Here is a 25,339-nt window from a genome sequence, read left to right on the forward strand (position 1 = left end):
CATGCCGGGTAATGGCCATCTCTAATAGAACATGCAGCCATCTCCATTGACCTTCAAACGCACTACCATCGCCAAGTCCTCCAACATCCTGGGGACGGAGGGGTGGAGTCACTATTAATTTGAAGCTGACCTGGACCAGTTGTACCACCATGGCTGGAAGAGCAAGGCAAAGGCTGGGTTCTCAATGAGTGCTCCTGACCCCTCAAATCATCACCAACTATAAGGCACAAGTCAGGAGTGTGATGGAATACTCTCCACTTGCCTGGATGGGTTGCAGCTGCAACAATACTCAAGTAGCTCGACCCCATCCTGAACATACCCATTCACTTGACTGGTGCCGGTTACTGGAGTCAATATCCATCCCTTCCACCTTACTTTTAAGTTACTGTGCATCACTTTTAACTACATTGTGAAATTTGGAGAGTTTCAAGCAAATTTCTTGCAACATGTTTTGAGTTTATTTTTCTCTTTAATTCAAGTGTCACACTAGCCTGACTTGGAAATATATCACCTTTCCTTCATCATCGCTGGGTCAAAATCCTGGAACTCCCCAACAGCACTGTGGGAGTGCTTTCACCACACGGACTGCAGCGGTTCAAGACGGCGGCTCACCACCATCTTCTCAAGGGCAACTAGGGATGGGCAAAAAATGCTGTGCTTGCCAGCGACGCACACATCCTGTGAACAAATTAAAAAAAACATTCTCTGACCTATGGTCAATGTTGCTCAAGAAAAAAAAAAGACACAATCAAACAGCACTGTTCACACACAACTCTGGCTCATAAATGATAACACCTATACCAGGTGGCTGTTATGCAGCAGTTTATTTAAAAGCTGAATACTAGAGTTGCACTATTATCCACATGCCAAATATTTTTTGGTACATTACTTTGATTTAACAACCATGCAGGAAATGACCCCGTTCAGATTCAGCTTACGGTAACAGAGCAAATAGAATTCAGGAGTTCTGTAGATTTGACATTCATTCATAACAAGGTGCAATCAATGCACTGACTAGCAGTTTGAAATTGAGTTTAAAAAAAATCAAATTGGACCGCTTGCATTGATAAAGAAACAATTTATAAATATTCATAAAATATTTATTTCCCAGTGGAGTTGAGGGAACAATATTCATTCATGCTACTACTTATTACAACCTGAAAAACTATTGCAAGTGAATTTTATTTTTCATGCACGCTTAGGTGTGCAAAGCAAGTAAATTGTTGAAACCCATACAAAATAAGTGTTCTGTACATTCAAGTCTTCAATTATGCACTAAATTTGACAATACACAATCAAATGCCCACCCAATGCATTTTGATTCTGCAATTTTACAGGTTACAAGTTGAGAATATTTTAAATACTTTCATTTTCTTACAGTTCTAACTTGAGAATTATAAAAATACCACTTTTACAGTTCCATGTGTGTGGGGTATCTACAAATGTGATTATTTGTTCTTAACCCTTCCAGCAGTTATTCATTTTAACATCCTTTGTGAAACCGACTAACCTGTAAAAAAAATTTTAACAAAAGAAAATCCTGTATGTCTCATGTCTTATTACATTCCAATGCCTACAGAGGATGTACATACAGATAAAAGCTGCAACTCACCTACACAAACTCTTCATGTTGATATTAGCATTTTAAAAGTGGCACATTGTTCACCAAGTTTCACTGAAGGTCTTGCAGATACACATCCAGTTTTACAGGTATGACATTGGCTTAAAATATACTCTAGTACCATTATCAGTTTTAATGCACTTCTTTCTGTTTGGTCTTGGTGCTTAGTATTAAACCATAGTTTTATTGGAAAGACTTTTACAACATAAAAAAAAATGGAACTGCTTTCATTTGAGCCAGTCTTATGGAATGTCTTCTATATAATCCCGACATCTAGAGCAAACACTCACCTCTCGTCTAATGCTCCAGATCATAAAAGGGACAAGCGAACTAAAATCCTGCGCAACAGAATATGCAGCAAAATGATCTCTATTTGTCCAGGACTATCACAGGTCCACAGATATAGGACAGCAGAGGGATTTACACACTGTAACACAGTATGGCAGTTATGTACACATATCCGCACAGAAGATAATGGTCGACATGGTTGGAAATGCAGATAAATGGTCTTCCATCAGTCCCTGAAGTACATGCACCTACAGCAGTGATCAGTCTGTACCAGTTTCATGTGACGACATCTCCACTACCATTTCCTGTCTGCAAACCACTTGCTTGTGACTGAGAAGGTGCAGACTCCACATCAGTATCTCTTACAAAGTTTATGGCATCACCACTGACATTGATAAGGCACTGCGCCTAGAGAAAGAGTCAGCAAAATAAGCAACATTTATGAGCAAAACAGAGAATATTAATGCAACTTTGCCAAAGAAACAACTCTTTAAAAAAAACTTTATATAAAAATCAGTCACATAAATAGCAAGATCACCAAAAGGAGCAGTCTTGTCTTTAGCTGTCTAGGTTGTATGCTCTGAATTCCCTCCTCAAACTTCTCCCCCTCTCTCATCATTTAATGCTCCTTAATACCGACCCCTTTGACCATAGTTTGTTCCGCCATTCAATTAGATCATAGATCTGCATCTTAATTCCATCTACCCTCCTTGGTTCCGTAACCTTGCCTAACAAAAATCTAGCGATCTCAGTTTTTACATTTTCAATCACCTCGATAGCTTTTTAGGAGAGTGCTGCAGGTTTCCACTACCTTGTGTGTGGAAAAGTGCTTTCTGACATCACCCTTGAACAGCCGAGTACTCATTTTAAGGTTGTGCCTCCTTGTTCTGGACTCCCACATCGGAGGAAATAGTTTATCTCTATCTACCCTAGAAAATCCTTTAATCATGTTAAACGCTTAAATTAGATCACCCTTTAACCTTCTATATCCGAGGGAATACAAGCCTAGTCTATGCAACCAGTCCTCATAATTTAACCGTTTTGGCCCACTATCATTCTGGTGAATCTGCACTGCACCCCTTCCAAGGCCAATATATAATTCCTGAGGTGCAGTGCTCAGAACTGAACACAGTGCTGCAGATGGGGTCTAACCAGAGCTCTGTACAGCTGTAACGTAACTTCCACCCATTTTGTATTCCAATCCTCTTGAGATGAAGGCCAACATTCGATTAGCCTTTTAAATTACTTTTTCTTCCTCTCCACTAGCTTTTAGTGATATCTGTACTTGGACCCTTGAATCTCTCTGCTCCTCAGCAGTTCCGAGCTTCTCGCCTTTTAGAAAATACTCTGATCTTTCAATGCAAGAGGAAGAATTTCCATATGGTTGGTCACCTGTCCTAATATCTCCTTATGCACCTCAGTGCCAATCTTTTGTCTGAAAACGCTCCTGTGAAGCGCCTGGTAACATTTTATGATATTACAGGCACTATATAAATGCAAGTTGTTACTGTTGTTAATTTTTGATGACATACTGTGTAATAGCAATCTCGTATGCCAGATAGGCCGGTATACTACTGACCTATTGTACAGGGTTATAGAAACATAGAAAATAGTTTGCAGGAGTAGGCCATTCGGCCCTTCGAGCCTGCACCGCCATTCAATAAGATCATGGCTGATCATTCCCTCAATACCCCTTTCCTGCTTTCTTTCCAAACCCCTTGATCCCCTTAGCCGTAAGGGCCATATCTAACTCCCTCTTGAATATATCCATTGAACTGGCATCAACAACTCTCTGCGACAGGGAATTCCACAGGTTAACAACTCAGTGAAGAAGTTTCTCCTCATCTCAGTCCTAAATGGCTACCCCTTATCCTAAGACTATGTCCCCTGGTTCTGGACTTCCCCAACATCGGGAACATTCTTCCCGCATCTAACCTGTCCCGTCCCGTCAGAATCTTATACGTTTCTATGAGATCCCCTCTCATCCTTCTAAACTCCAGTGAATAAAGGCCCAGTTGATCCAGTCTCTCCTCATATGACAGCCCAGCCATCCCTGGAATCAGTCTGGTGAACCTGCGCTGCACTCCTTCAATAGCAAGAACGTCCTTCCTCAGCTTAGGAGACCAAAACTAAACACAATATTCCAGGTGAGGCCTCACTAAGGCCCTGTACAACTGCAGTAAGACCTCCTTGCTCCTATACTTAAATTCCCTAGCTATGAAGGCCAACATACCATTTGCCTTCTTCACCGCCTGTTGTACCTGCATGCCAACCTTCAATGACTGATGAACCATGACACCCAGGTCTTGTTGCACCTCCCCTTTTCCTATTCTGCCTTCGTGTTTTTGCCCCCAAAATGATAACCTCACATTTATCCACATTATACTGCATCTGCCATGCATTTGCCCACTCACCTAACCTGTCCAAGTCACCCTGCAGCCTCTTAGCGTCCCCCTCACAGCTCACACCGCCACCCAGTTTAGTGTCATCTGCAAACTTGGAGATATTACACTCAATTCCTTCATCCAAATCATTAATGTATATTTTAAAGAGCGGGGTCCCAGCACTGAGCCCTGTGGCACTCCACTCGTTACTGCCTGCTATTCTGAAAAGGACCCGTTTATCCCGACTCTCTGCTTCCTGTCTGCCAACGAGTTCTCTATCCACATCAGTACATTACCCCCAATACCACGCACTTTGACTTTGCACACCGATCTCTTGTGCGGGACCTTGTCAAAAGCCTTTTGAAAGTTCAAATACACATCCACTGGTTCTCCTTTGTCCACTCTGCTAGTTACATCCTCAAAAATTCCAGAAGATTCGTCAAGCATGATTTCCCTTTCATAAATCCATGCTGACTTGGACCGATCCTGTCACTGCTTTCCAAATGCACTTTTTCATGATTCCAATGAATGATTCCAACATTTTCCCCACTACTGATGTCAGGCTAATCGGTCTATAATTACCCGTTTTCTCTCTCCCTCCTTTTTTAAAAAGTGGTGTTACATTAGCTACCCTCCAGTCCATAGGAACTGATCCAGAGTCGATAGACTGTTGGAAAATGATCACCAATGCATCCACTATTTTTAGGGCCACTTCCTTAAGTACCTTGGGATGCAGACTATCAGGCCCCGGGGATTTATCAGCCTTTAATCCCATCAGTTTCCCTAACACGATTTCCCACCTAATAAGGATATTGTTCAGCTCCTCCTTCTCATTAGATCCACTGTCCCCTAGTACATTCGGAAGATTATTCGTGTTTTCCTTTGTGAAGACAGAACCGCAGTATTTGTTCAATTGGTCTGCCATTTCTTTGTTCCCATTATAAATTCACCTGAATCTGACTGTCTTCACTAATCTTTTTCTCTTCACATATTTATAGAAGCTTTTGCAGTCAGTTTTTATGTTCCCTGCAAGCTTCCCCTTGTACTCTATTTTCCCCCTCTTAAATAAACCTTTCATCCTCCTCTGTTGAATTCTAAATTTCTCCCAGTCCTCAGGTTTGTTACTTTTTCTAGCCAATTTATATGCCTCTTCCTTGGTTTTAACACTATCCTTAATTTCCCTTGTTAGCCACGGTTGAGCTACCTTCCCAGTTTTATTTTTACTCCAGACAGGGATGTACAATTGCTGAAGTTCATCCATGTGATCTTTAAATGTTTGCCATTGCTTATCCACCGTCAACCCTTTAAGTATTCTTTGCCAGTCTATTCTAGCCAATTCATGCCTCATAGCGTCGAAGTTACCTTTCCTTAAGTTCAGGAACCTAATTTCTGAATCAACTGTGTCACTCTCCATCTTAATAAAGAATTCTACCATATTATGGTCACACTTCCCCAAGGGGCCTCGCACAACAAGATTGCTAATTAGTCCCTTCTCATTACACATCACCCAGTCTAGGGTGGCCAGCTCTCTCGTTGGTTACTCGACATATTGGTCGAGAAAACCATCCCTAATACACTCCAGGAAATCCTCCTCCACCACATTACTACCAGTTTGGTTAGCCCAATCAATATGTAGATTAAAGTCGCCCATGATAACTGCTATACCTTTATTGCACACATCCCTTATTTCTTGTTTGATGCTGTTCCCAACCTCACTACCACGGTTTGGTGGTCTGTACACAACTCCCATTAGCGTTTTCTGCCCTTGGTATTCCGCAGCTCTACCCATACCGATTCCACATCATCCAGGCTAATGTCCCTCCTTACTATTGCATTAATTTCCTCTTTAACCAGCAACGCCACCCCACCTTCTTTTCCTTTCTGTCTATCCTTCCTGTTTAATTTTTAAAAATAATTTAGCATCAATTCCTGTTGCATTTTCTAATTTGGTCATTCTTGCTAATCAGGCAAGATAAATAGAATATGGAATGGTGACCAGTACTCCTTAGTCCAAAATTATTCAGCAGAAATTAAAAAAAACTTTTATGGCAAATTGGTGGCCAAGTTGGTAGTGAGGTGTTTAAGCTCCGTAGTGGAGCACAAAGGTTCATTAAACACGTAGGGGGAGGATTTCCACGGGCCGTTCTCCCGCTCTCCCTCTAACTTTGGCAGAACAGCCCTCCACCCACCCCTTGAGAAACGGGGCGAGCGGTCATTCTCCAGGGCTTCCTCCCGAGTTAATGGAGGGAGACGGGGAGGGAGGAGCAGGGGGAACCCAATCGGAAATTCTACCTCTTAAACTGTGCATGCACAGGCTCTCCCAACGTCCTCCAGCAAAAGGGAGCCTTGCACCCCCCCCAACCCACCTGATCTGGCCTACATGTGTGGCTGCAGTCCGAAATTACATGGTTGATCCTTCGAACTCCCTGAAGTGGCCTAGCAAGTCACTTGGTTGTAAAAACAAAAGCTGCCCACCACCTTCTTAGGGCAACTAGGGAGGGGGAGAGGAGGGGGGTGGAGAGGTGAGAAATATTCACTTAAACTTCAGTCATGGTTTAGTTTTATGCATTCCATAATTCATTATTAGAAGAAATGTTTAATATTTCTATAACACAAACAATTTTTCAAACACAAGTACAGACCTGATTTTTGTTGGGATTTTCCATAAACACACACTGTTTCATGATGTAAGACACCACAGCATTGCCTCCCAGTGCAGCAACATGAGCCCGTACCATAGCGAACACTTCAGCAATAAATGCATGAAGGAATCCACTAACTCCTCCTTCCTGCACAGAAATAAAGCAGTTTTCAAATTAAAGTTCATTTCAAATCAAGTTCATTTTCGGTCGGTCTCCTGGGTTTTACTTGCTGTGATATAGCAGTTCCTCAGTAAGACCAGCCACTGCCTCACACCTTTATCTATCTTTACTTTCTTTTGAATGCATTTTTGTAAAAATGGAGCATGGGATTTTAAGCAAGGCTCTATACTGTGTCAGCTGTGGCTCAGTGGGTAAGCACACTCGACTCTGAGTCAGAAGGTTGTGGATTCAAGTCCCACTCCAGGGACTTGAGCACAAAAATCTAGGCTGACACTCCAGTGCAGTGCTGATGGGAGTGCTGCATTGTCAGAGGTGCCGTCTTTCAGATGAGATGTTAAACCAACTGCCCTCTCAGGTGGACGTAAAAGATCCCATGGCACTATTTCAAAGAAGAGCAGGGGAGTTATCCCCAATGTCCTGGCCAATATTTATCTCCCAATAACATAACAAAATAACAGATTATCTGGTTATTACCACATTGCTGTTTGTGGGAGCTTGTGCGCAAATTGGCTGCTGCATTTCCTACGTGACTAGACGCCAAAAGTACTTCATTGGCTGTGAAGCGCTCTGAGACGTCCGGGGGTCGTGAAAGGCGCTATATAAATGCAAGTTCTTTCTTTTTATGGAGGTGAAGGAGTGGTGGTTCTGCAGGGTGGTTGTGGCCAGACAAAGTTGGACTTTTTTTTGCATCAGCTCTGCTGTTAGACCCTTGGTTTTGGGTGCTCGGTTCAAAAGCACCAGTGGTATGGGCTGTGCAATGGACTGCAACTTGGCCATCTCCCATAGGTAGGGGCAAAGTCAACCGTTCAGTGCCATTCAAAAAACAGCCTTGACAATCGGTTTGGTGGAGTTTCTGAAGAAACTTAGTTGATAGAGGGAGTCTAGAGTAGTCTGGCCCACAGTTGCACCAGGAAACCTGAGGTACACATGGTAAGGAAGGAAGAGGAGGAAGGAGTGGTGAGGCCATTGAACGATTTCGCTTAAAGCCAGGAGAGTGCCTCCATAAAGTGTATGAACTGAGATGGAACTCTGCAAAGAGCTCAGCAAGGGAATCCCACCATGTTGACAACTGTCTAAATTCACACTATACACAGACCAGCGGACTCCAGTTAAGTGAGAAGGTTAGGCTGTGAGTGCATTCTTATTATTGAATCATTTGTCTACGCTTACATTTTTTAAAAATGGCATAGAAATACTTTGTATAAAAATGGCATGGATTTTTTTCTCAAATGGATGTTGTGTCCAAGACATGTAATTTTAGTGCTGAGGAACTGAACATTTTTCATTTCTGGCATCGGTCAAGCATCCCCAGGTATAGCACGGATGCAGAGTAAAATGCCGCTTACTCTTCCCGAACAATGTGCACTCACCCCCAATCTCTACGGAATACCTGCTAGGACCAGTCGGCCACCTTTCCATTTCCAACATCAGCTATACTGTGGCTCCTGCAGTGGGACTACGAAATCATTGCCAAATTTGAGGTGGTTGTACTTTGTTGGGTCATGACTACTAAGAACTGGGTTTAATTCCCAAAATCAAATTAGGACAAGGCAGTCTGAGCTGAATTTAAACCGACATCCCAAAGTAAAAGGCTCGTGTCATTCAGATCCTCTCCAAATTATTATTTTTGAAAGTGTTCACAGGGCACTGAAATCTCGTATACCTTCCACTTTAACCAACAAGAATATGTTGAAGAGACATGATACAAATGGATTTTTCATTCAACGTAACTGCCCACGATTCATTTTACAGTCCCTTTTTGTTTTTGGAAATATATATGCAAATTGAGCAAAAAAGTTAAGAGTCCACAAAGCAGCTCGCTAGAGTGGAAGATTTTTTAAACTTCTAGTTTTTGGTGTCACAATGGCACAGTGTATTTAATGATGGGATGTGGGTTTGTGGCTCCAATCCTCCATAATTCTTGATCTCAATCACGTCTCCCAAGGAAGGAGGCAAAGGGAAACTAAGAATTATCCTGAAGATATTGCATGTAAATTTTATATAGCATTAATTTAATGATTTCAGGATCTCCCAAAGTACTTCATAATCATGTAATGTAGGCAAATGTGGCACACATAGGGCCCAAGTTTCGAGCCGCACCTAGAACGGCGCAGTCCCGATCTGGACGCCTGTTTTTCGCGCCACAAAGTGCGCCTAAAAAAAACCTCCAGATTCTCCACCTCCCTGCAGGTCCTCTGGCCCTCTGCGCAGCGCAGCAGGAGCTGTAGGGGGCGGAGCCAGGTCCCTGCGCCGAAAACAGTGCCGGGACCTCTGCACATGTGCGCTACAGTGGGTGCGCAAGTGCAGTAGCTCCAGGCGCCCAAAACTGTGTGGGAGGGGCCGAAGCACGCAGCCCCTAGCCCTGGCCCAATGGCCTCACTGGGGCTGCGTAAATAAGGCTCCTTCCACGGCCAGCTCTTGCTTCCTCCTGATCCGACTTGACTCCCGCTTCCGGACCGGACCCGACACCCCCAGCCCCCCCCCCCCCCGGACCGGACCCGACCCGACACCCGCTCCCCCCCCCCTGCCCCCAGACCGGACCCGACACCCCCTCTACCCCCCGCCCCCTGCCTCCAGACCGGACCCGACACCCGCTCTCCCCACCCCGCCCCCGGACTGGATCCGACCTGACCTCCCTCCCCCCCCCCCACCGGACCCGACCCAACGCCACCTACCTGTAAATCTGGTGCTGGGGACGGGCCCTGCCCGAAGTCTCGGGCCCGGCCCGTTCAGCCTCCCTCCCCCTTCCCCGCCCCACCCCCCCAATCTCCTTCTCCCCTCATCTCCTCTTTATCACCCCCTCCTCCCTTCTCCCCCCTCCCATATCCCTCCCCCTTCTCCCCTTCTCTCCCTCCCTCTACCCCCCTCCTCTCGCTCAGAAACACAGACACGGACAGACAGAAAATGAGAGACACACAGACAGACAGAGAGATAGAGACACTGACAGAGACACACTGAGGGGGGGCATCCCAGCACGCTGTTGGAGGACTCCCGGTGCTGCAGTTGGTAAGTAGAAAATGTTTTATTTATTGATTTAAAAAAAAAATTATTTCTTATTAATTTTTTTTGATTGATTTATTGGTTGATTTATTGATGTATTTATCATTTATTATTGATGATGGCTCTTTATTTGTAAAACTGAAGTGTTTAATGTTTGTAAACTTCCCTTTAAACACCCCCCCCCACCATTCCCTACGCCTGATTTGTAACCTAAGCCTGATTTTCTAAAGTGTAGACAAGGTTTTTTCGAGCGTACAAAAATCTTCACTTACTCCATTCTAAGTTAGTTTGGAAAGTGCCGAGACCCGGATGAAATGCATCCCAAGCTGTTGAGCGAAGTAAACGAGGAAATAGCAGAGGCTTTGACCATCATTTTCCAGTCCTCTTTCGATTTGGGCATAGTGCCAGAGGACTGCTAATGTGGTACCCTTGTTTAAGATGGGAGAAAGGGATAGACCGAGTAATTACAGGCCTGTCAGCCTAACCTCAGTGGTGAGAAAATTATTGGGAAAAATCCTGAAAGACAGGATAAATCTACATTTGGAAAGGCAAGGATTAATTTGGGACAGTCAGCACGGATTTGTTAAGGGAAGATCGTGTTTGACTAATCTGATTGAATTTTTTGAGGAGGTAACCAAGAGGGTCGATAAGGGTAGTGTGTACGATGTAGTGTATATGGACTTTAGCAAAGTTTTTGATAAGGTCCCACCTGGTAGACTGATCACGAAGGTTAAAGCCCACGGGATCCAGGGCAAAGTGGCAAGTTGGATCCAAAATTGGCTTAGAGGTTAGAAGCAAAAGGTAATGGTTGATATGACTAGAAGGATGTTTTCAGTGAGGTTCCACAAGGGGTCCCTTGCTTTTTGTGGTGTATATCAATGATTTAGATTTGAATATAGGGAGTATGATTAACAAGTTTGCAGACAACACTAAAATTGGCTGTGTGGTTGATAATGAAGAGGAAAGACATGGACTGCAGGAGGATATCAATCTATTGGTCAGGTGGGCAGAGCAGTGGCAAATGGAATTTAATTCGGAGAAGTGTGAGGTAATGCACTTTGTGAGGGCTAATAAGGAAAGGGTATACACATTAAGCGGTAGGCTACTTAATACTGTAGATGAACAAAGGGACCGTGGTGTGCTTGTCCACAGATCCCTGAAAGTAGCAGGCCAGGTGGATAAGGTGGTTAAGGCGGCATACGGAATGCTTGCCTTTATTGGCCGAGGCATAGAATACAAGAGCAGGGAGGTTATGCTTAAATTGTATAATACTCTGGTTAGGCCACAGCTGCGTGCAGTTCTGGTCGCCGTATTATAGGAAGGACATGATTGCACTGAAGAGGGTGCAGAGGAGATTTACTAGGATGCTGCCTGGAATGGAGAATCTTAGCTATGAGGACAGATTGGATAGGTTAGGTTTGTTCGCATTGGAACAGCGGAGGTTGCGAGGAGATCTCATTGAGGTGTACAAAATTTTGAGTGGCCTGGATATAGTGGATAGTAAGAGCCTATTTCCATTGGTGGAGGGGTCAATTACGAGGGGGCATAGTTTTAAGGTGGTTGGTGGAAGGTTCAGCGGGGATTTGAGGGGGGGTTTCTTCACACAGTGTTGTGGGGGTCTGGAGCTCACTGCCTAGAAGGGTGGTGGATGCAGATACCCTCACCACATTTAAAAGGTGCTTGGATGGGCACTTAAAAGTGCCATAACCTGCAGGGTTATGGACCTAGAGCTGGTAATTGGCATTAGGCTAGATAATCTTTTGTTGGCTGGCACAGATACTATGGTAAGTACTGCAGGGAATCGAAACGACCATGGTGATCTCCTGGACTAGTTTCGATTGCCTGGATGGGTCGGAGAGGAATTTTCCCAGTTTTTTCCTCTCCCCTAATTGGTCTGGGTTTTTAATCTGTTTTTTTGGGGGGTGTTGCAGTTGTGTGGGGCAGGCTGGTTGGGCTGGGTGCTCATTACCTTTCCGCCATTGTTCAGAGGTTTATATGCAACCTTCAGGGCTGCTGACTGAGGGCCGTGTGGCTCTTTGCTGGCTGAGGCTGACACGATGGGCTGAAATGGCCTCCTTCCGCGCTGTAAATTTCTATGTTTCTATACAAAGATGAGTGGGAAAGCAAATTGTGAGGAGGACATAAAAAATCTGCAGCGGGATATAGACAGGCTAAGTGAGTGGGCAAACATCTGGCAGATGGAGTACAACGTGAGAAAGTGTGAGGTTATGCACTTTGGCAGGAAAAATAAAAAAGCAAACTATTTAAATGGGGAGAAATTACAAAATGCTGCACTACAGAGGGACCTGGGGGTCCTTGTGCATGAAACACAAAAAGTTAGTATGCGGGTACAGCAAGTGATCTGGAAGGCAAATAGAATGTTGGCCTTTATTGCAAAAGGGATGGAGTATAAAAGCAGGGAAGTCCTGCTACAACTGTACAGGGTATTGGTGAGGCCACACCTAGAGTACTGCGTACAGTTTTGGTCTCCCTATTCAAGGAGGGATATACTTGCATTGGAGGCAGTTCAGAGAAGGTTCACTCGGTTGGTTCCTGAGATGAAGGGGTTGACTTATGAAGAAAGGTTGAGGAAGTTAGGCCTGTATTCATTGGAGTTTAGAAGAATGAGAGGTGATCTTATTGAAACACGAGATACTGAGGGGGCTTGACAAGATAGATGCAAAGAGGATGTTTCCCCTCGTGGGGGAATGTAGAACTAGGGTACATAGTTCTAAATGGGCGACCCTTTATTCTGAAACGGAGATGAGGAGGAATTTCTTCTCTCAGAGGGTCATCAATCTGTGGCATTCTCTACCCCAGAGAGCTGTGGAGGCTGGGTCATGGAATATATTTAAGGTAGAGATAGACAAGATTTTTGAGCGATAAGGAAGCGAAGAGTAATGGGGAACAGGCAGGTTAGTGGAGCTAAGCTAAGATCAGATCAGCCATGATCTTATTAAATGGCAGAGCAGGCTTGAGGGGCCAAATGGCCCACTCTTGATCCTATTTATGTTCTTATCTGGAGACACGAGTTCAAATCCCACCACGGCAGCTGGGGAATTTAAATTCAGTTAATTAAATAAATCTGGAGTAAAAAGCTAGCATCAGTAATGGTGACCATGAAACTATCAAATTGTTGAAAAATAAAACTCGCTTGGTTCACTGATGTCCTTTAAGGAAGGAAATCTGTCATCCTTACCTAGTCTGGTCTATATGTGACTCCAGACCCACAGTAACGTAGTTAACTCTTAACTGCCCTTTGAAATGGCCGAGCAAGCCACTCAGTTGTACAAGCCGGCTCACCTCCACCTTCTCAAGGGCAATCAGGGATCGGCAATAAATGCTACGCTTGCCCACATCCCATGGACAAATAAAAGAAAGCATGTGTTTATACTGGGTGTTGGGTTGAGCCCTTAAATTGACCTTATCTGGGCTGATGTCATGACCAGTGAAAGAAACAGCAACATTTATATAGTGGCATATTATGTTTTAAAACATCTCAAATCTTCAAACACAATTAATTATTTTGAACCACAGCAGACCCAATGGGCAGGTTTTGAATGGTTGGAGACGTAGCACTAAACAAGCTCTTCAGGTGTTCCCAAGAGCATATTTTGCACTTCCTCGATTAGACAAATGTTGATGTCAGTGGGCTGGGCCCTGACTTGTGCATGTCCGCTTGTGGCCCAATGTTGTAGTCAACTTGCATCAACAGTGTGACTGTTTTGCACAGTGCCGAATGGTTATGCCCAAGCAGTCAACACAACTGCGAAAGCTTCATTTGGTTCTCTGCATGCTCAGGTCACCCAACCAGAACAGACATGGGCCAACAATAAACCAGAGACAAAACCTGTGGGCTGCGTACAAAGTGGTGGATTCTGGAAGAGGTTGTGTGGTGCCCAGAAACCCTTCCCCATACTTTCTCCCTGGCCACTTGAATCCAAGTGGACGATGACCTAACGCGTGCATTTTTTTGGCATTTTATAAGAACATAAGAAATAGAAGGAATAGGCCTGCTCTGCCATTCAATAAGATCATGGCAGGTCTCCTGCCTCAACTCCACTTTCCCACATAATCCCATATCCCTGGATTGCCCTACAGGATACATTTGCGCAAACTCAACAACATTTTGATGGAACATTATTTCTATCAGCCTAGAAAGAATAAGAAATTTAAAGTATTTTGTAGCAAACAGAGGATGGATGAATGCAATTCTACTTTTTTTTCCTGAGTGAGATAGCTGTTAGCAACAAAAGAGAAAGAACTAAAACCACATCCAACAATAAGGACCAACTACAACAGAGATAGGGAGCCATCACATCTTGGGCATTAATTTTAATTCTATTCAATTTCAATTAGAAATTACTTCAATTAGGAATTATTTCACAGTTTTGAAATGTTGATGTTTGCATCTTTATGTAGGATGCCAGCAATACCATTTGAAAGTCGAATCGATGAGGAAAATTACTGTGCTGTGCCTTTGCCAGATGTTGTCAAATACAAGTTGATATCTTTAGTGGCTTACATCAACTTATACTACGCAAGTAGGCCTACAAGGGAATGCAAGAGGTTAGGATTTTGGTTTAAACCCAATCAAGATGATAAGATAGCTGTCGGGGTCTTGTATGACAGATGCAATTGCTCAGTCATGCCACAATAGTAATATTTCTATATTATATCTTTTTTATATGACATGGCTTTAGATAGAATAGTGGCCCTGAAATTGCACTGTAAGAGGCCCCACAGGTTCCAGGTTTAGGATACGCTGAAATCCAGCACTTGCAATCTGTCAAAATGTCTTTTGCCAGATCCATCACATACGAAAATAAAGGGCCACCGTGGGCGGAGATTTGGGCTATTTGCCCAATGAATGTCCTTAAAACTCTTACGCCTGGTAAAAGCAGGTGTATGGCCTACGTAAGCCTTACCAGCGTAAGAGTTTTAAAAGATAGAAAAATAAAATGTTATCACAAATTTTTTATATTAAAAACCCTGTCCATTAAGATAAATTTACTTTTAACCCTATTCAAACATTTTTAAAACAATCCCCCCCCAATTTATTTTTTTTCCCAAAACATTTAGGGCTCGACTTTCCACTAGGTGGCTAAGGCCCCCAAAAATGGACGTCTCGACCTTGCTGATCGCCAGCACAAGGCCCATTTTTTTTTGCTGATTTTCCACTCGGCCTTACCCCGGCGACGTCAAATGGGCGATGTGATTTTTCGGCGATCTCACGATCGCCCACCGAAAACAGAAGTAAAAAAACAAGCTTCCCTAGCAACGCTATTCTACACGTGTGGGATTTTTTTTTTGGTTGCGTTTCTTTGTCATGTTTTGAGAGGTCAGGGGTCATCACACATGCTCAGAAGGCACAGGGAGGGTCAGAGAGAGTGAGTGCAGACAGAGCGAGTGAAGGAAGGCAGAGAGACAGAAGAGATTTGCTGGGCTGGTTGGATTGTATTGAGCCTAAAAATAGTTCTTTTGCGTTATAAAAAAAATTATATTCTTTTACTTTTCAGTGTTTAAGTGGAGTGAAAGTTCTGAAATTATTTGTAAAATATATTAAACTATATATGTCTAAACTTTAAAATGGAGGGTGAAATGGAGAGAAAAAGGGCAAAACCATTCAGCGAGGAGGCCAACAAGGCTCTTGTTAATATTGTATAGGGCAGGTGGGACAACTTGACACGGGGTGGGCATGGGAAACCTACACCCCGTGCGTACTGCAAAATCTGGCAGGAGATTGCCGATGTCGTGACATCGGCATCAAATGAGATAAGGACACCTGACCAGTGCCGGAAAAGGTGGAACAGCTTGTTGGCAGCAGCCAGAGTAAGTTTCATGTTATATTTTAAATGTTACAAACGCAATATTTTAATGATGCATGCAAATTTTAATTGGAAGCTTGAATTTCATTTCTTTATTGCAATAATTAATTAAATTATGAATTAATTTATGCATCCTAACAGAAAGTTTAATTTTATATTTATGAAATATTGTTCATATGCAATGCAAATTTTTAATCAAACATTGCATCTCCGACACTGAATTTAAGTCTGTCATTCTTCAATGTTTATTACCAAGTCCATTAGCTTATGCCATGCCATGTTCTCTTCTCATTTGCAGAAGAGATCTATCAACCGCTCCGAGCAGAGGAGGACGGGGGGGGCAGCTCTGCTCAGATACAGCTGCTGTTGGAATGAGGAGCTTGCGGTCGCTTTAGTGGGACATGACAGCCGGTTGGTCACGACCCGTGCTGTGGCTGGAACCCACCCTTGAGTCTCGTGAGTAATGGGAACTGTACAATGTGTCAAACATTATTAAAGACATCTTAAAAATCTCTTAGTTACGCATGTAATGTCCTGTAATTATAAAGCAATATGCAATATACTTTTGATGTACTCTTGATGTACAAATGATGTACAAATGATGTACAAATGATGTCATGGCAGCCTTGGTGAACCCTTGTGCATATGGGGTATTGAAAAGTATTATGTTATGGGTTATTGAAAAATATTGATATGTAATGTTTACTATTAATGATCACCATTAATGTCCTAATAAGTTGTTTAGAAATGTCATTCGTCTTTTTAAGGTCAACCTGATAAGGTCGTCTCAGTGGAGCCATCCACTCCTCCTGCACCATCAGCAGCAACCACCTCGGAGGAGGAAGAGGAGGAACATGAGGCAGTAATTAGTGTGGAGGAAGAGGAAGCAAACATTTGGGGAGGGGCGGGGGGGGGGGGACGAACCTACGGTCATCTCTATCGAGATGGATGAGGCACCGGAACCAAGCAGGTGGTGACGCCAAGGCATGACATTTTGCACACGCCGACCCCGCGGAGGTCGGGTCAGCGAGGTGAGCAATCGCCTATCGCGGAGGGGCAGACGGAGAGCTTGATATCCCTGTGCAGGGAGACGGTCGCAATCTTATCCAGGGGTTCGAGGGTTTCTCCGCAAACTGGAGCCAGTTCCCAACAACCTGGAGCCAGTTCCGCACGAACTTCTCCAACTGGTCTTCCGTGCAAACCGAGATAGCATGGGAGACGTTGGAGGCGATCCGCAAACAGACCGCCGCAACCAATGCCTTTCAGCATGCGTTGCTGGCTGGACACTGCGCTGCACCCCAAGGCGTCGTGTCGGCTCGCAGCGAGACCCCCTAGCACGCAAGCGAGTACGGAGGGCACAGTTCCTCCTGACTCGGAAGTGGAGCCTCAGGCTTCTGCATCCACTCCTTCACGGCAGGAAGTCTTGCCATCCCACGCTGCACACCGCATTCGTGTTGGTCTGCGTAGACCAAAACAGGCGGGTGGGGTAAGAACACGGGTTGGTAAAGGACCTGGAGGGAAACATGGATGCAGGTAGGGACGGGTGTGTGTTTTCAATTTCATTGTTAAATTGTGTTTTGTTTATGGTTGTTTGGGGTTTGGGGGAAGGGTGGGTTGGGGGAGGAGGAGGCTGTTGATCACTAATTATTTTAAATTCATTCGTTGCGTTAATAAAAAAAAAAATATTTCAAACAATTGTTGTGCCTTCTCTCAGTTACATTAGTTACATTAAGGATAACATTTTCATAACATATTTATAGTTGTTCATTATTTGTTCAGTCTTTTATTATAGCCGTACTTTACTTAAACTAAGCATTAATGCAGATGCCAGGCCATTGCAGGCAAGACAAAAATGAAACCCCACGCAAATGAAACTTTTGATTAATCCTACCTGTAAATTAAAATTTGAATATCCACAATGAAAGTTCATACAAAGCGTTCATAAATGAACTGCTGACGCAACAGCTGAGAGATATGGCAGATGTCGTCAGCTGAAGCCTGAAAAGATCCTGATACGTAGAAGGCTAGGGCAGCAGTAACCTTCACATCAACAGACACAGTGCGGTTCTGATGGTGCTGGGAGGCTGCAGATCACCCTTGACAAGTTGGCATATCTCATCGATGACCTCCTTCTGGAATCGCAGCCTCCTAAGACAAGCGTTTACAGACAAGTTCAGGTAAGATTTGCTTTTCCAAGTACCTTCGTTGGCTATACAGTCGCCTCCTCTCTCTTCGTCTCCGTCTACGCATTACTCTGCCCACCTCTTCGATTGATCCTTTCAGTAACCAGCGTGTGAGCAGTTACAAGTAATGGCAGGGAAAGCATAGGCCCCATCACTATCAATTACTTTCATTAAATTAAACGAATCTCTTTACTCTCTAATCAATGTACTCTCTACACTGTATACCAGTCAGTCTAATAGGCCCCAACAGTATCAGTAATTATTTTCACTATCTATAAAAGCACTTTTCACCAAAAAAATGCCTATACAATACCCAATATCAATATATATACCCGAATATAATAGTCTGAGTTGATTTATCTATAAATAACTCTCTAAATAACTAACATCTATTTAGCTCCTTCTTTTCAGTTGCCTCCACCCTTCCTCCGATCTTCAAAATGGCGTCCGTAGTGGTCTTTTGTTAAGCCCAGGAAAAGCAACTATTTCTCAGCGATCTTCTCGGCCTTGCATCAGACCAGCGAATTGCAGGCTAGGTGCCGAAACTTGGGATGGGCCTTGTGTGGGCGACCAATTCGGCGAAGTGAGACGAAACTTGGGCACCTGTTTTTCCAGTGATGTTTTGGGCCTAGTTTCCACTTTTTCCTCAAAATGGACAACAGAGGTCTGCTTTGGGTGATAGATGGGCGATGTGAAGTGGAAAGTCTAGCCCTTAATTTTATTCAATTTCAATTAATTTTAAATATGTGAGGAGTTTAAAAAAAAATTATTGTGTTGTGTTTGTGTTTTTGGGGGTATTTGCATTGATAGTAATGGGAGCTCGTAAAAACAGAACTCACCATTATTATCAATGAGAATATTACATTGTGATTGGTGGCCCGGGCCCACGTGATCCCAGGTTGCGCTTACCTTCCTGAGATGCGTGGACCTCTGCACTGGGCTGCGTCTCTAAGCCTCGGAGCAGAAGGGTTAGTTCCCCCCGGAACACCAGGTACTTTTGTAAAAAAAAATTCAGTCCAAGGCATCCACTGAAGCCTCTCACCGCTATTTTTGGCCCAATGTAAATTCAAAATAATGCGAATTTAAAATCGACTGTGTGTGTTATTTTAATCTTGCTGTCAGGCAAGAACGGAATATACATAGCTATCTAGAGATATTCCTATTTCTGGGGGTGAATTGATTAGCTTAGCTATTATCCTGAAGTGACTTTGTTGCTTGTATTCGTACAGTAACTGCATTACGAATTACTTCATAGTTTTGAAATGTGGATGTTTGCAAGTTTGCAGACGGGAGGAGAAGATAAAACCGATGGCTAATCTATCAAGGAAGTTTTCCTCTTCCTGAAATTCATACATTGTTTATGACCTTGGCTGGTAGAGACTCCAACAACCTGTACCAACATTGCTCATTAGTATGCCCTGGCAGTTCCTTAATGTTGAAGTGTATGTGGGCAGTTCCAGGAAGATTTTAGTTCCCTGTTTGGACTATCAGTTTTCACAATTTTTTTTTACAGCTAACTTTTTGATTAGTTCAAATATTCCATTCACTTGCACAAAAAACTGATCAGTACACTTCATTTACCAAGGAATGTTTTTTTAAAAAAAAAAACAAATTCAAGCATTCACTATACGCCCACTGACTCCCACAGCTACCTGGACTACACTCCCTCCCACCCCGCCTCCTGTAAGGACTCCATTCCATTCTCCCAGTTTCTACGTCTCTGTCGCATCTAATCTGACGACACTACGTCCCATACTAGTGCTTCCTATATGTCTCCCTTTTTCCTCAACCGAAGATTCCCCTCTAATGTGGTTCTATTTCCTCCATTCTATTTCCGCACTTCTGCTCTCACCCCTTCCCCTCCCTCCCAGAACCACGATAGGGTTACTCTTGCCCTCACCTTTCACCCCACCAGCCTCCATGTTCAACGGATCACCCTCCACCATTTACGCCACCTCCAGTATGATCCCACCACCAAACACATCTTCCCTTCCCTCTCAGCATTCCAAAAGGGACCACTCCCTCCACGACACCCTGATCCACTGCTGATTCACCTCCAACACCCCCTCCCCTTCCCTTCCCTTCCCTTCCCACGGCACGTTCCCGTGCAAGCGCAGGGGAACACCTGTCCTTTTACCTCCTCCCTTCCTACTGTCCAGGGCCCCAAACACTCCTTCCAGGTGAAACAGCAATTTACTTACACTTCTTTCAATTTGGTATATTTTATTTGCCGCTCACAATGCAGTCTCCTCTACACTGGAGAGACCAAACGTAGATTGGGTGACTGCTTTGCGGAACACCTCCGTTCAGTCCATAAGCGTGACCCCGAGCTGTCACTTTAATTCTCCACTTCACTCCCACTCTGACCTCTCTGTCCTCGGCCTCTTACACTGTTCCAACGAAGCTCAATGTAAGCTCGAGGAACAGCACCTCATCTTTCGTTCAGGCGTTTTACAGCCTTCTGGACTCAACATCGAGGTCAACAATTTCAGACCATGACCTCTGCCCATATTTTTTTTCTCCCATGACAGCTGTTGATGATTCTGTCATTTTCATTTCCACCTCAGCTAGACTCATCTTTTGTTTCTTAACTTGTCCCATTACCTTCTCCTTTCGCCTTGCACGATCATTCCTTTTGTCTCTTAATCTCTCCTCCCTTCCACCCTATCACAGACCTTCCCTTTTGTTCTTTCCTCCCCTCCCCTTGCTTAAAAATCTGTTGCATCTAACTTTTTCCAGTTCTGACGAAGGGTCATCGACCTGAAACGTTAACTCTGTTTTTCTCTCCACAGATGCTGCCTGGCCTGCTGAATATTTCCAGCATTTTCTGTTTTTATGTCAGATTTCCAGCATCCGCAGTATTTTGCTTTTGTATTATTTTCCCACTTGTTAGTTTTTGGTAAGTGAGGCATTTAATCCAATCAGCAATAATCACATCCAATGCACTTTTCCACACCCTACAGACACTTCCAGTCCTATTGATACCTGCCTGATGTAGGTAAATAGATCGATGCATAAGGCAGTGCACATCAAGAAATATCAATTACTTCACAGAAAGCAACATGTTCTGACGTTACTGCAACATTTGAAAACAGAAACAATAGCCCCAAGTTTCGTGCCGCGACGAAAACGGCGCACCTCTGAGCTGAGCGCCTGTTTTTCGCGCCGAAAACTGCGCCTAAAAAAAAGTCCGATATTCTCAAGCTCCTTGGAGCTCGATGTCTGCTTGGCGCGGCGCGCTCTTCGCAGCAGGGGGGGGAGCCTAACACTCGCGCCGATTTTCTAAGTAGTAGGGGGCGGGTACAATTTAAATTAGCCTTCGTGGTGCCGGCAACCCTGCGCGTGCGCGTTGGAGCGTGCACACAAGCGCAGTCTCACACAAACATTGGCACTCGGCCATTTTTAAAAATACTGCAGAAAAAGAGATTTGTTTCTTGGACCCCTGCAAAGGCTTGTAATTTAATTTTTTTTGATATTTGTGTGTGAGGGAGTGCTTTTAGCAGCACTGCTGAATAAATCACCTGCTGAAATCAGTGAGTTCAGCTTTTCACTGCTAAACTTGCAGAACCGGTGCTGCATTGGTGCATGCAAATTAAGGACTGTGTGTTTGGAGAAATAAGAGTGCCAATTCAACTTTGCAATAATACATGGTGTTGACAATGCAGCACCCATTCTGCAAATTTAAATATAAAACTGTCGATGTGGCTGCCTCTCCCTGTCCAAATGGCCTCAGTCCCCCTCACAGCTCGAAGGCTGCTGCTGTATCTTCGGCTGCCGCCGAGCCACTGACGCCGCCCCTAAAGCGTGGCCGAATGGCCTCAAGCACCATAAAGAGCTGTGTGTGTCAGGTGTTGATTCTTCGGCTGCTGGCCAGCCGCTGATATCTTATGGCCGAATGGCCTCGCGTCGGTCCGCTGCTGATTCTTCGGCTGCCGGCCAGCCACTGACGCCGCTGATATCTCATGGCCGAATGACCTCGGGTCCGTCCGGTGCTGCTTCTTCGCGGCCAGCCACGAAGAGAATGAAGGCCAGCCTCAAGCACTGCAGCTCAGCTCGAAGCTTGCTGCCGCTGCCGTCGAGACACTGACGCCACACTGCTGCCTGTCTCCAACATGAAAGGCCTGCCTGAAGCACTTTCACACAGGTAGGAAGATGGTTTATTTAATCTTTTCTTTGCTTATAAATTTTTATTCAGGTTGGATTTATTTGTATAATATTTGTATAAGTATAACTAAGGATTGATTGTAGAATTTAATGTCTTCCCTTCCCCCCCCCCCCCCCCACCACCTGTTCCCTACACCTAATTTGTAACCTACGGCTGATTTTCTAAAGTGTAGACAAGGTTTTTTCGAGCATACAAAAATCTTCACTTACTCCATTCTAAGTTAGTTTGGAGTAAGTTTTCACTCACAAAACTTTGAAATCAGGCGTAAGTGGCCGGACACGCCCCCTTTTGAAAAAACATTCTGTTCCAAAGTGAAACTGTTCTAACTGACTAGAACTGGAGCAAACTAAATGTGGAGAATTCCGATTTCTAAGATACTCCGTTTTACACCAGTTGCTCCTAAAAATCAGGAGCAAATCATGTGGAAACTTGGGGCCAATAGGAGGGCATTGCAAAGGATTTTTTTCTTCAATAATTAAATATTTCAGTGTTTTAATTATCATTTGTACAAGTACAAACCCTACCCACCTAATACCCATCAAATAAGAGTGTAGGACAAAAGTTGCCAGCAATTTTATGGAAAATTCCACAGTATAAATGTAAAACACAGCCTAAAGCACCAAATACCCTTATTATGCAACACACCACACAGACTCGTACTAGTCTTTCTGTACTGCAGCTCACCTCACGCAGCGAAGTGGTTTCCCGAATGAAGAACATGTTGATGATTCCGAGATATTTGGTTATTTTTGCACCAGGAATGAAGGAGAGAGGAGTCATCTCCACAACAGTGGAGGTTGTGCATGATATTGGTGAGCGATGACGTGCTTGAGCTTCAGCCAGTGGGCTCGCTTTGTCAAGTGAAGAAACTACAAGGGGGTTGGAAGAGAGACAGAAAAAAAAATAGAATGCAATTAGTAGCGAAAGACCAATTTGTTTAGAAGATGATGTGCTTTTTGTCATATTGTTTCAGAACCGCTGCAAGGTAATATATTCGGCACCTGAAGCTCAGTGATGGAGCAGGCATGGGCTACATTAAAGAGTAGGTGATCATGCAGAACATGCAAAAAAAAAGAGGCATAACCAGCTGGAATGGGATTTTTCAAAGAAAGCAGCATTCCTTCGAAAGGGTCATTTTTAATCACCCCAAAGGGAGCATTTTAATAGCGATGGCTGCATTGGCGGTATCGCAATACAAAAAGAAATCAAGGAAAACATTTCTTTGCTGAAGGGAAATTTCGATCAAGAGTGTGAAAGATGTTACTTTAGCAGAATGCAGTATTTTATCATGTTCATCTCAAGGGTTAAAGTTGTCCAAATGAAAGTGAACTAATTTCTGTTAAACATTCGCTGGACAAAGGTGCAGCTTTCACACTCAAATTGCGTGTGCCATTGATTTGCAATGCCATTACTCGGTAGGACAGTCCATCCTTCACCACTGGGGATCATAGGCATGGCTCAGATTATTATCACCATGATAAACTGTAACTTCCGCCTACTTGTTTTAATTGATCCACGCCTTATGGTCTGAGCTTTCTGTTTAATGAACTCTATCCAGCTGCTGCATCTGTCTGCAAAGGAACTGTAATCAACTGAGGTGGCTAAAAACACACACAGAAAAGAAAAAGAAAAAATGGATGACGTCTATTGCCCATTGCATTGCTCCACTGATGAACCATAAAGGGTCTGAAAAAGAGAACGGAGAGCCTTTTCTTGGCTGAGTTGACAGCCTGGTTTACTCACCTCTTTGTGCTGCTGGAGTGACTGGCTGCAAGCTGCCACTTTCTGTCATCTCTGAGAAAAAGATGTAATCAATAAATATTGGACAATCAATATGGAAGAGCATTACAAGGCAATAGCACACCAAAGGATTTAGACCTCAGATTTAGCATTAAGGCAAAACGCGAGAACTTTGTCATCATTTCCTCAAGCCATATTATGATCTTAAATTGCAATTCTACAGTTCTGCTCTTTACAATGCAAGAATAAATTTAAACTGGAGGAAAAAAAATGGATCCAGAGGAAGTATTTCAATTGATTAAATACGGGTCGTCATGAAGAAACTGGTACATCATGAGATTCAAACTAATATACACTTTAAATAATGACAGTTTCAAACTAGAAAATAGTGGGGGCTTGTTTATGTATTAAATATAATATCTTATCCAGACACAATGAAAACAATGCCTTTTCATTGTAAAAGACAGCATGATCATTTTATGATTTACAGATAGAGTTCTAATTATTATTTTGAAATGTTTGGTAAACACTAATAAAACCAATGAGCAAAATCACACCCTTCTTATTCAGTTACTAATGATAAGGAAATGGAGCAATCTGGAGAGATCAGTCACACATGGCACATGCACTAGTGTCCACTAGTGCTACCGTTGTGTATTACAAATGTGCCAAAACACATTAATTCAGTAGATGGATTTTCAAACCACATTATTAGAGTGCCACCTATTGGTAATCTCCTCTGCTTGCTTTTACAGGCGACTGGTATTTCTCAAGGAACATTCATCTAAATATTCCAATGCAAGAACAACCCTGGGGTAGTGATATGGGGTAATTATTTTCACTGATTAGAAGGTTCTCTCAATAGCACACGTAGAGAACCCAGTAATGCAGATTTGGATTCTTTACCCAGTTTGGACAGCTAGGTAATTTCTGCAGTCATCATTATCATAGGTAGTCCCTCGGAATCGAGGAAGACTTGCTTCCACTCCTGAAGTGAGTTCTTTGGTGGCTGAACAGTCCAATATGAGAGCCACAGACTCTGTCACAGGTGGGGCAGACAGTCGCCGAGAGAAGGGGTGGGTGGGACTGGTTTGCTGCACGCTTCTTTCATTGCCTGCGCTTGACCTCTTCACGCTCTTGGCGTTGAGACTTGAAGTGCTCAATGGCCTCCCGGATGCACTTTCTCCACTCCACTGGCGGTCTTTGGCCAGGGATTCCCAGGTGTGAGTGGTGATGTCACACTTTATCAGGGAAGCTTTGAGGGTATCCTTGTAACATTTCCTCTGCCCACCTTTGGTTCATTTGCCG

General features: G+C 43.8%; 1 protein-coding gene across 6 annotated transcripts in view; it reads right to left on the reverse strand.

Moving 5' to 3' along the window:
- Positions 1 to 1,147: 1,147 nt before the first annotated feature.
- The window catches only part of c2cd5 (C2 calcium dependent domain containing 5), a 106,769-nt gene continuing 82,577 nt past the window's right edge, over positions 1,148 to 25,339 (reverse strand). For 5 of the 6 annotated variants that reach the window (XM_070897605.1, XM_070897604.1, XM_070897608.1 and 2 more), the window contains 5 exons: positions 24,035 to 24,085; positions 23,791 to 23,892; positions 22,976 to 23,160; positions 6,936 to 7,082; positions 1,148 to 2,317 (listed from right to left, as the gene is read on the reverse strand). In XM_070897605.1, coding sequence (XP_070753706.1) covers positions 2,186 to 2,317; positions 6,936 to 7,082; positions 22,976 to 23,160; positions 23,791 to 23,892; positions 24,035 to 24,085 — 617 coding nt within the window. In that variant the 3' untranslated portion in view covers positions 1,148 to 2,185. The remainder of the gene's footprint in view (positions 2,318 to 6,935; positions 7,083 to 22,975; positions 23,161 to 23,790; positions 23,893 to 24,034; positions 24,086 to 25,339) is intronic. The other variant, XM_070897603.1, reaches the window with a different exon arrangement.

This window comes from Pristiophorus japonicus, chromosome 13 (genome assembly GCF_044704955.1).
Source record: "Pristiophorus japonicus isolate sPriJap1 chromosome 13, sPriJap1.hap1, whole genome shotgun sequence".
Lineage (NCBI taxonomy): Eukaryota > Metazoa > Chordata > Chondrichthyes > Pristiophoridae > Pristiophorus > Pristiophorus japonicus.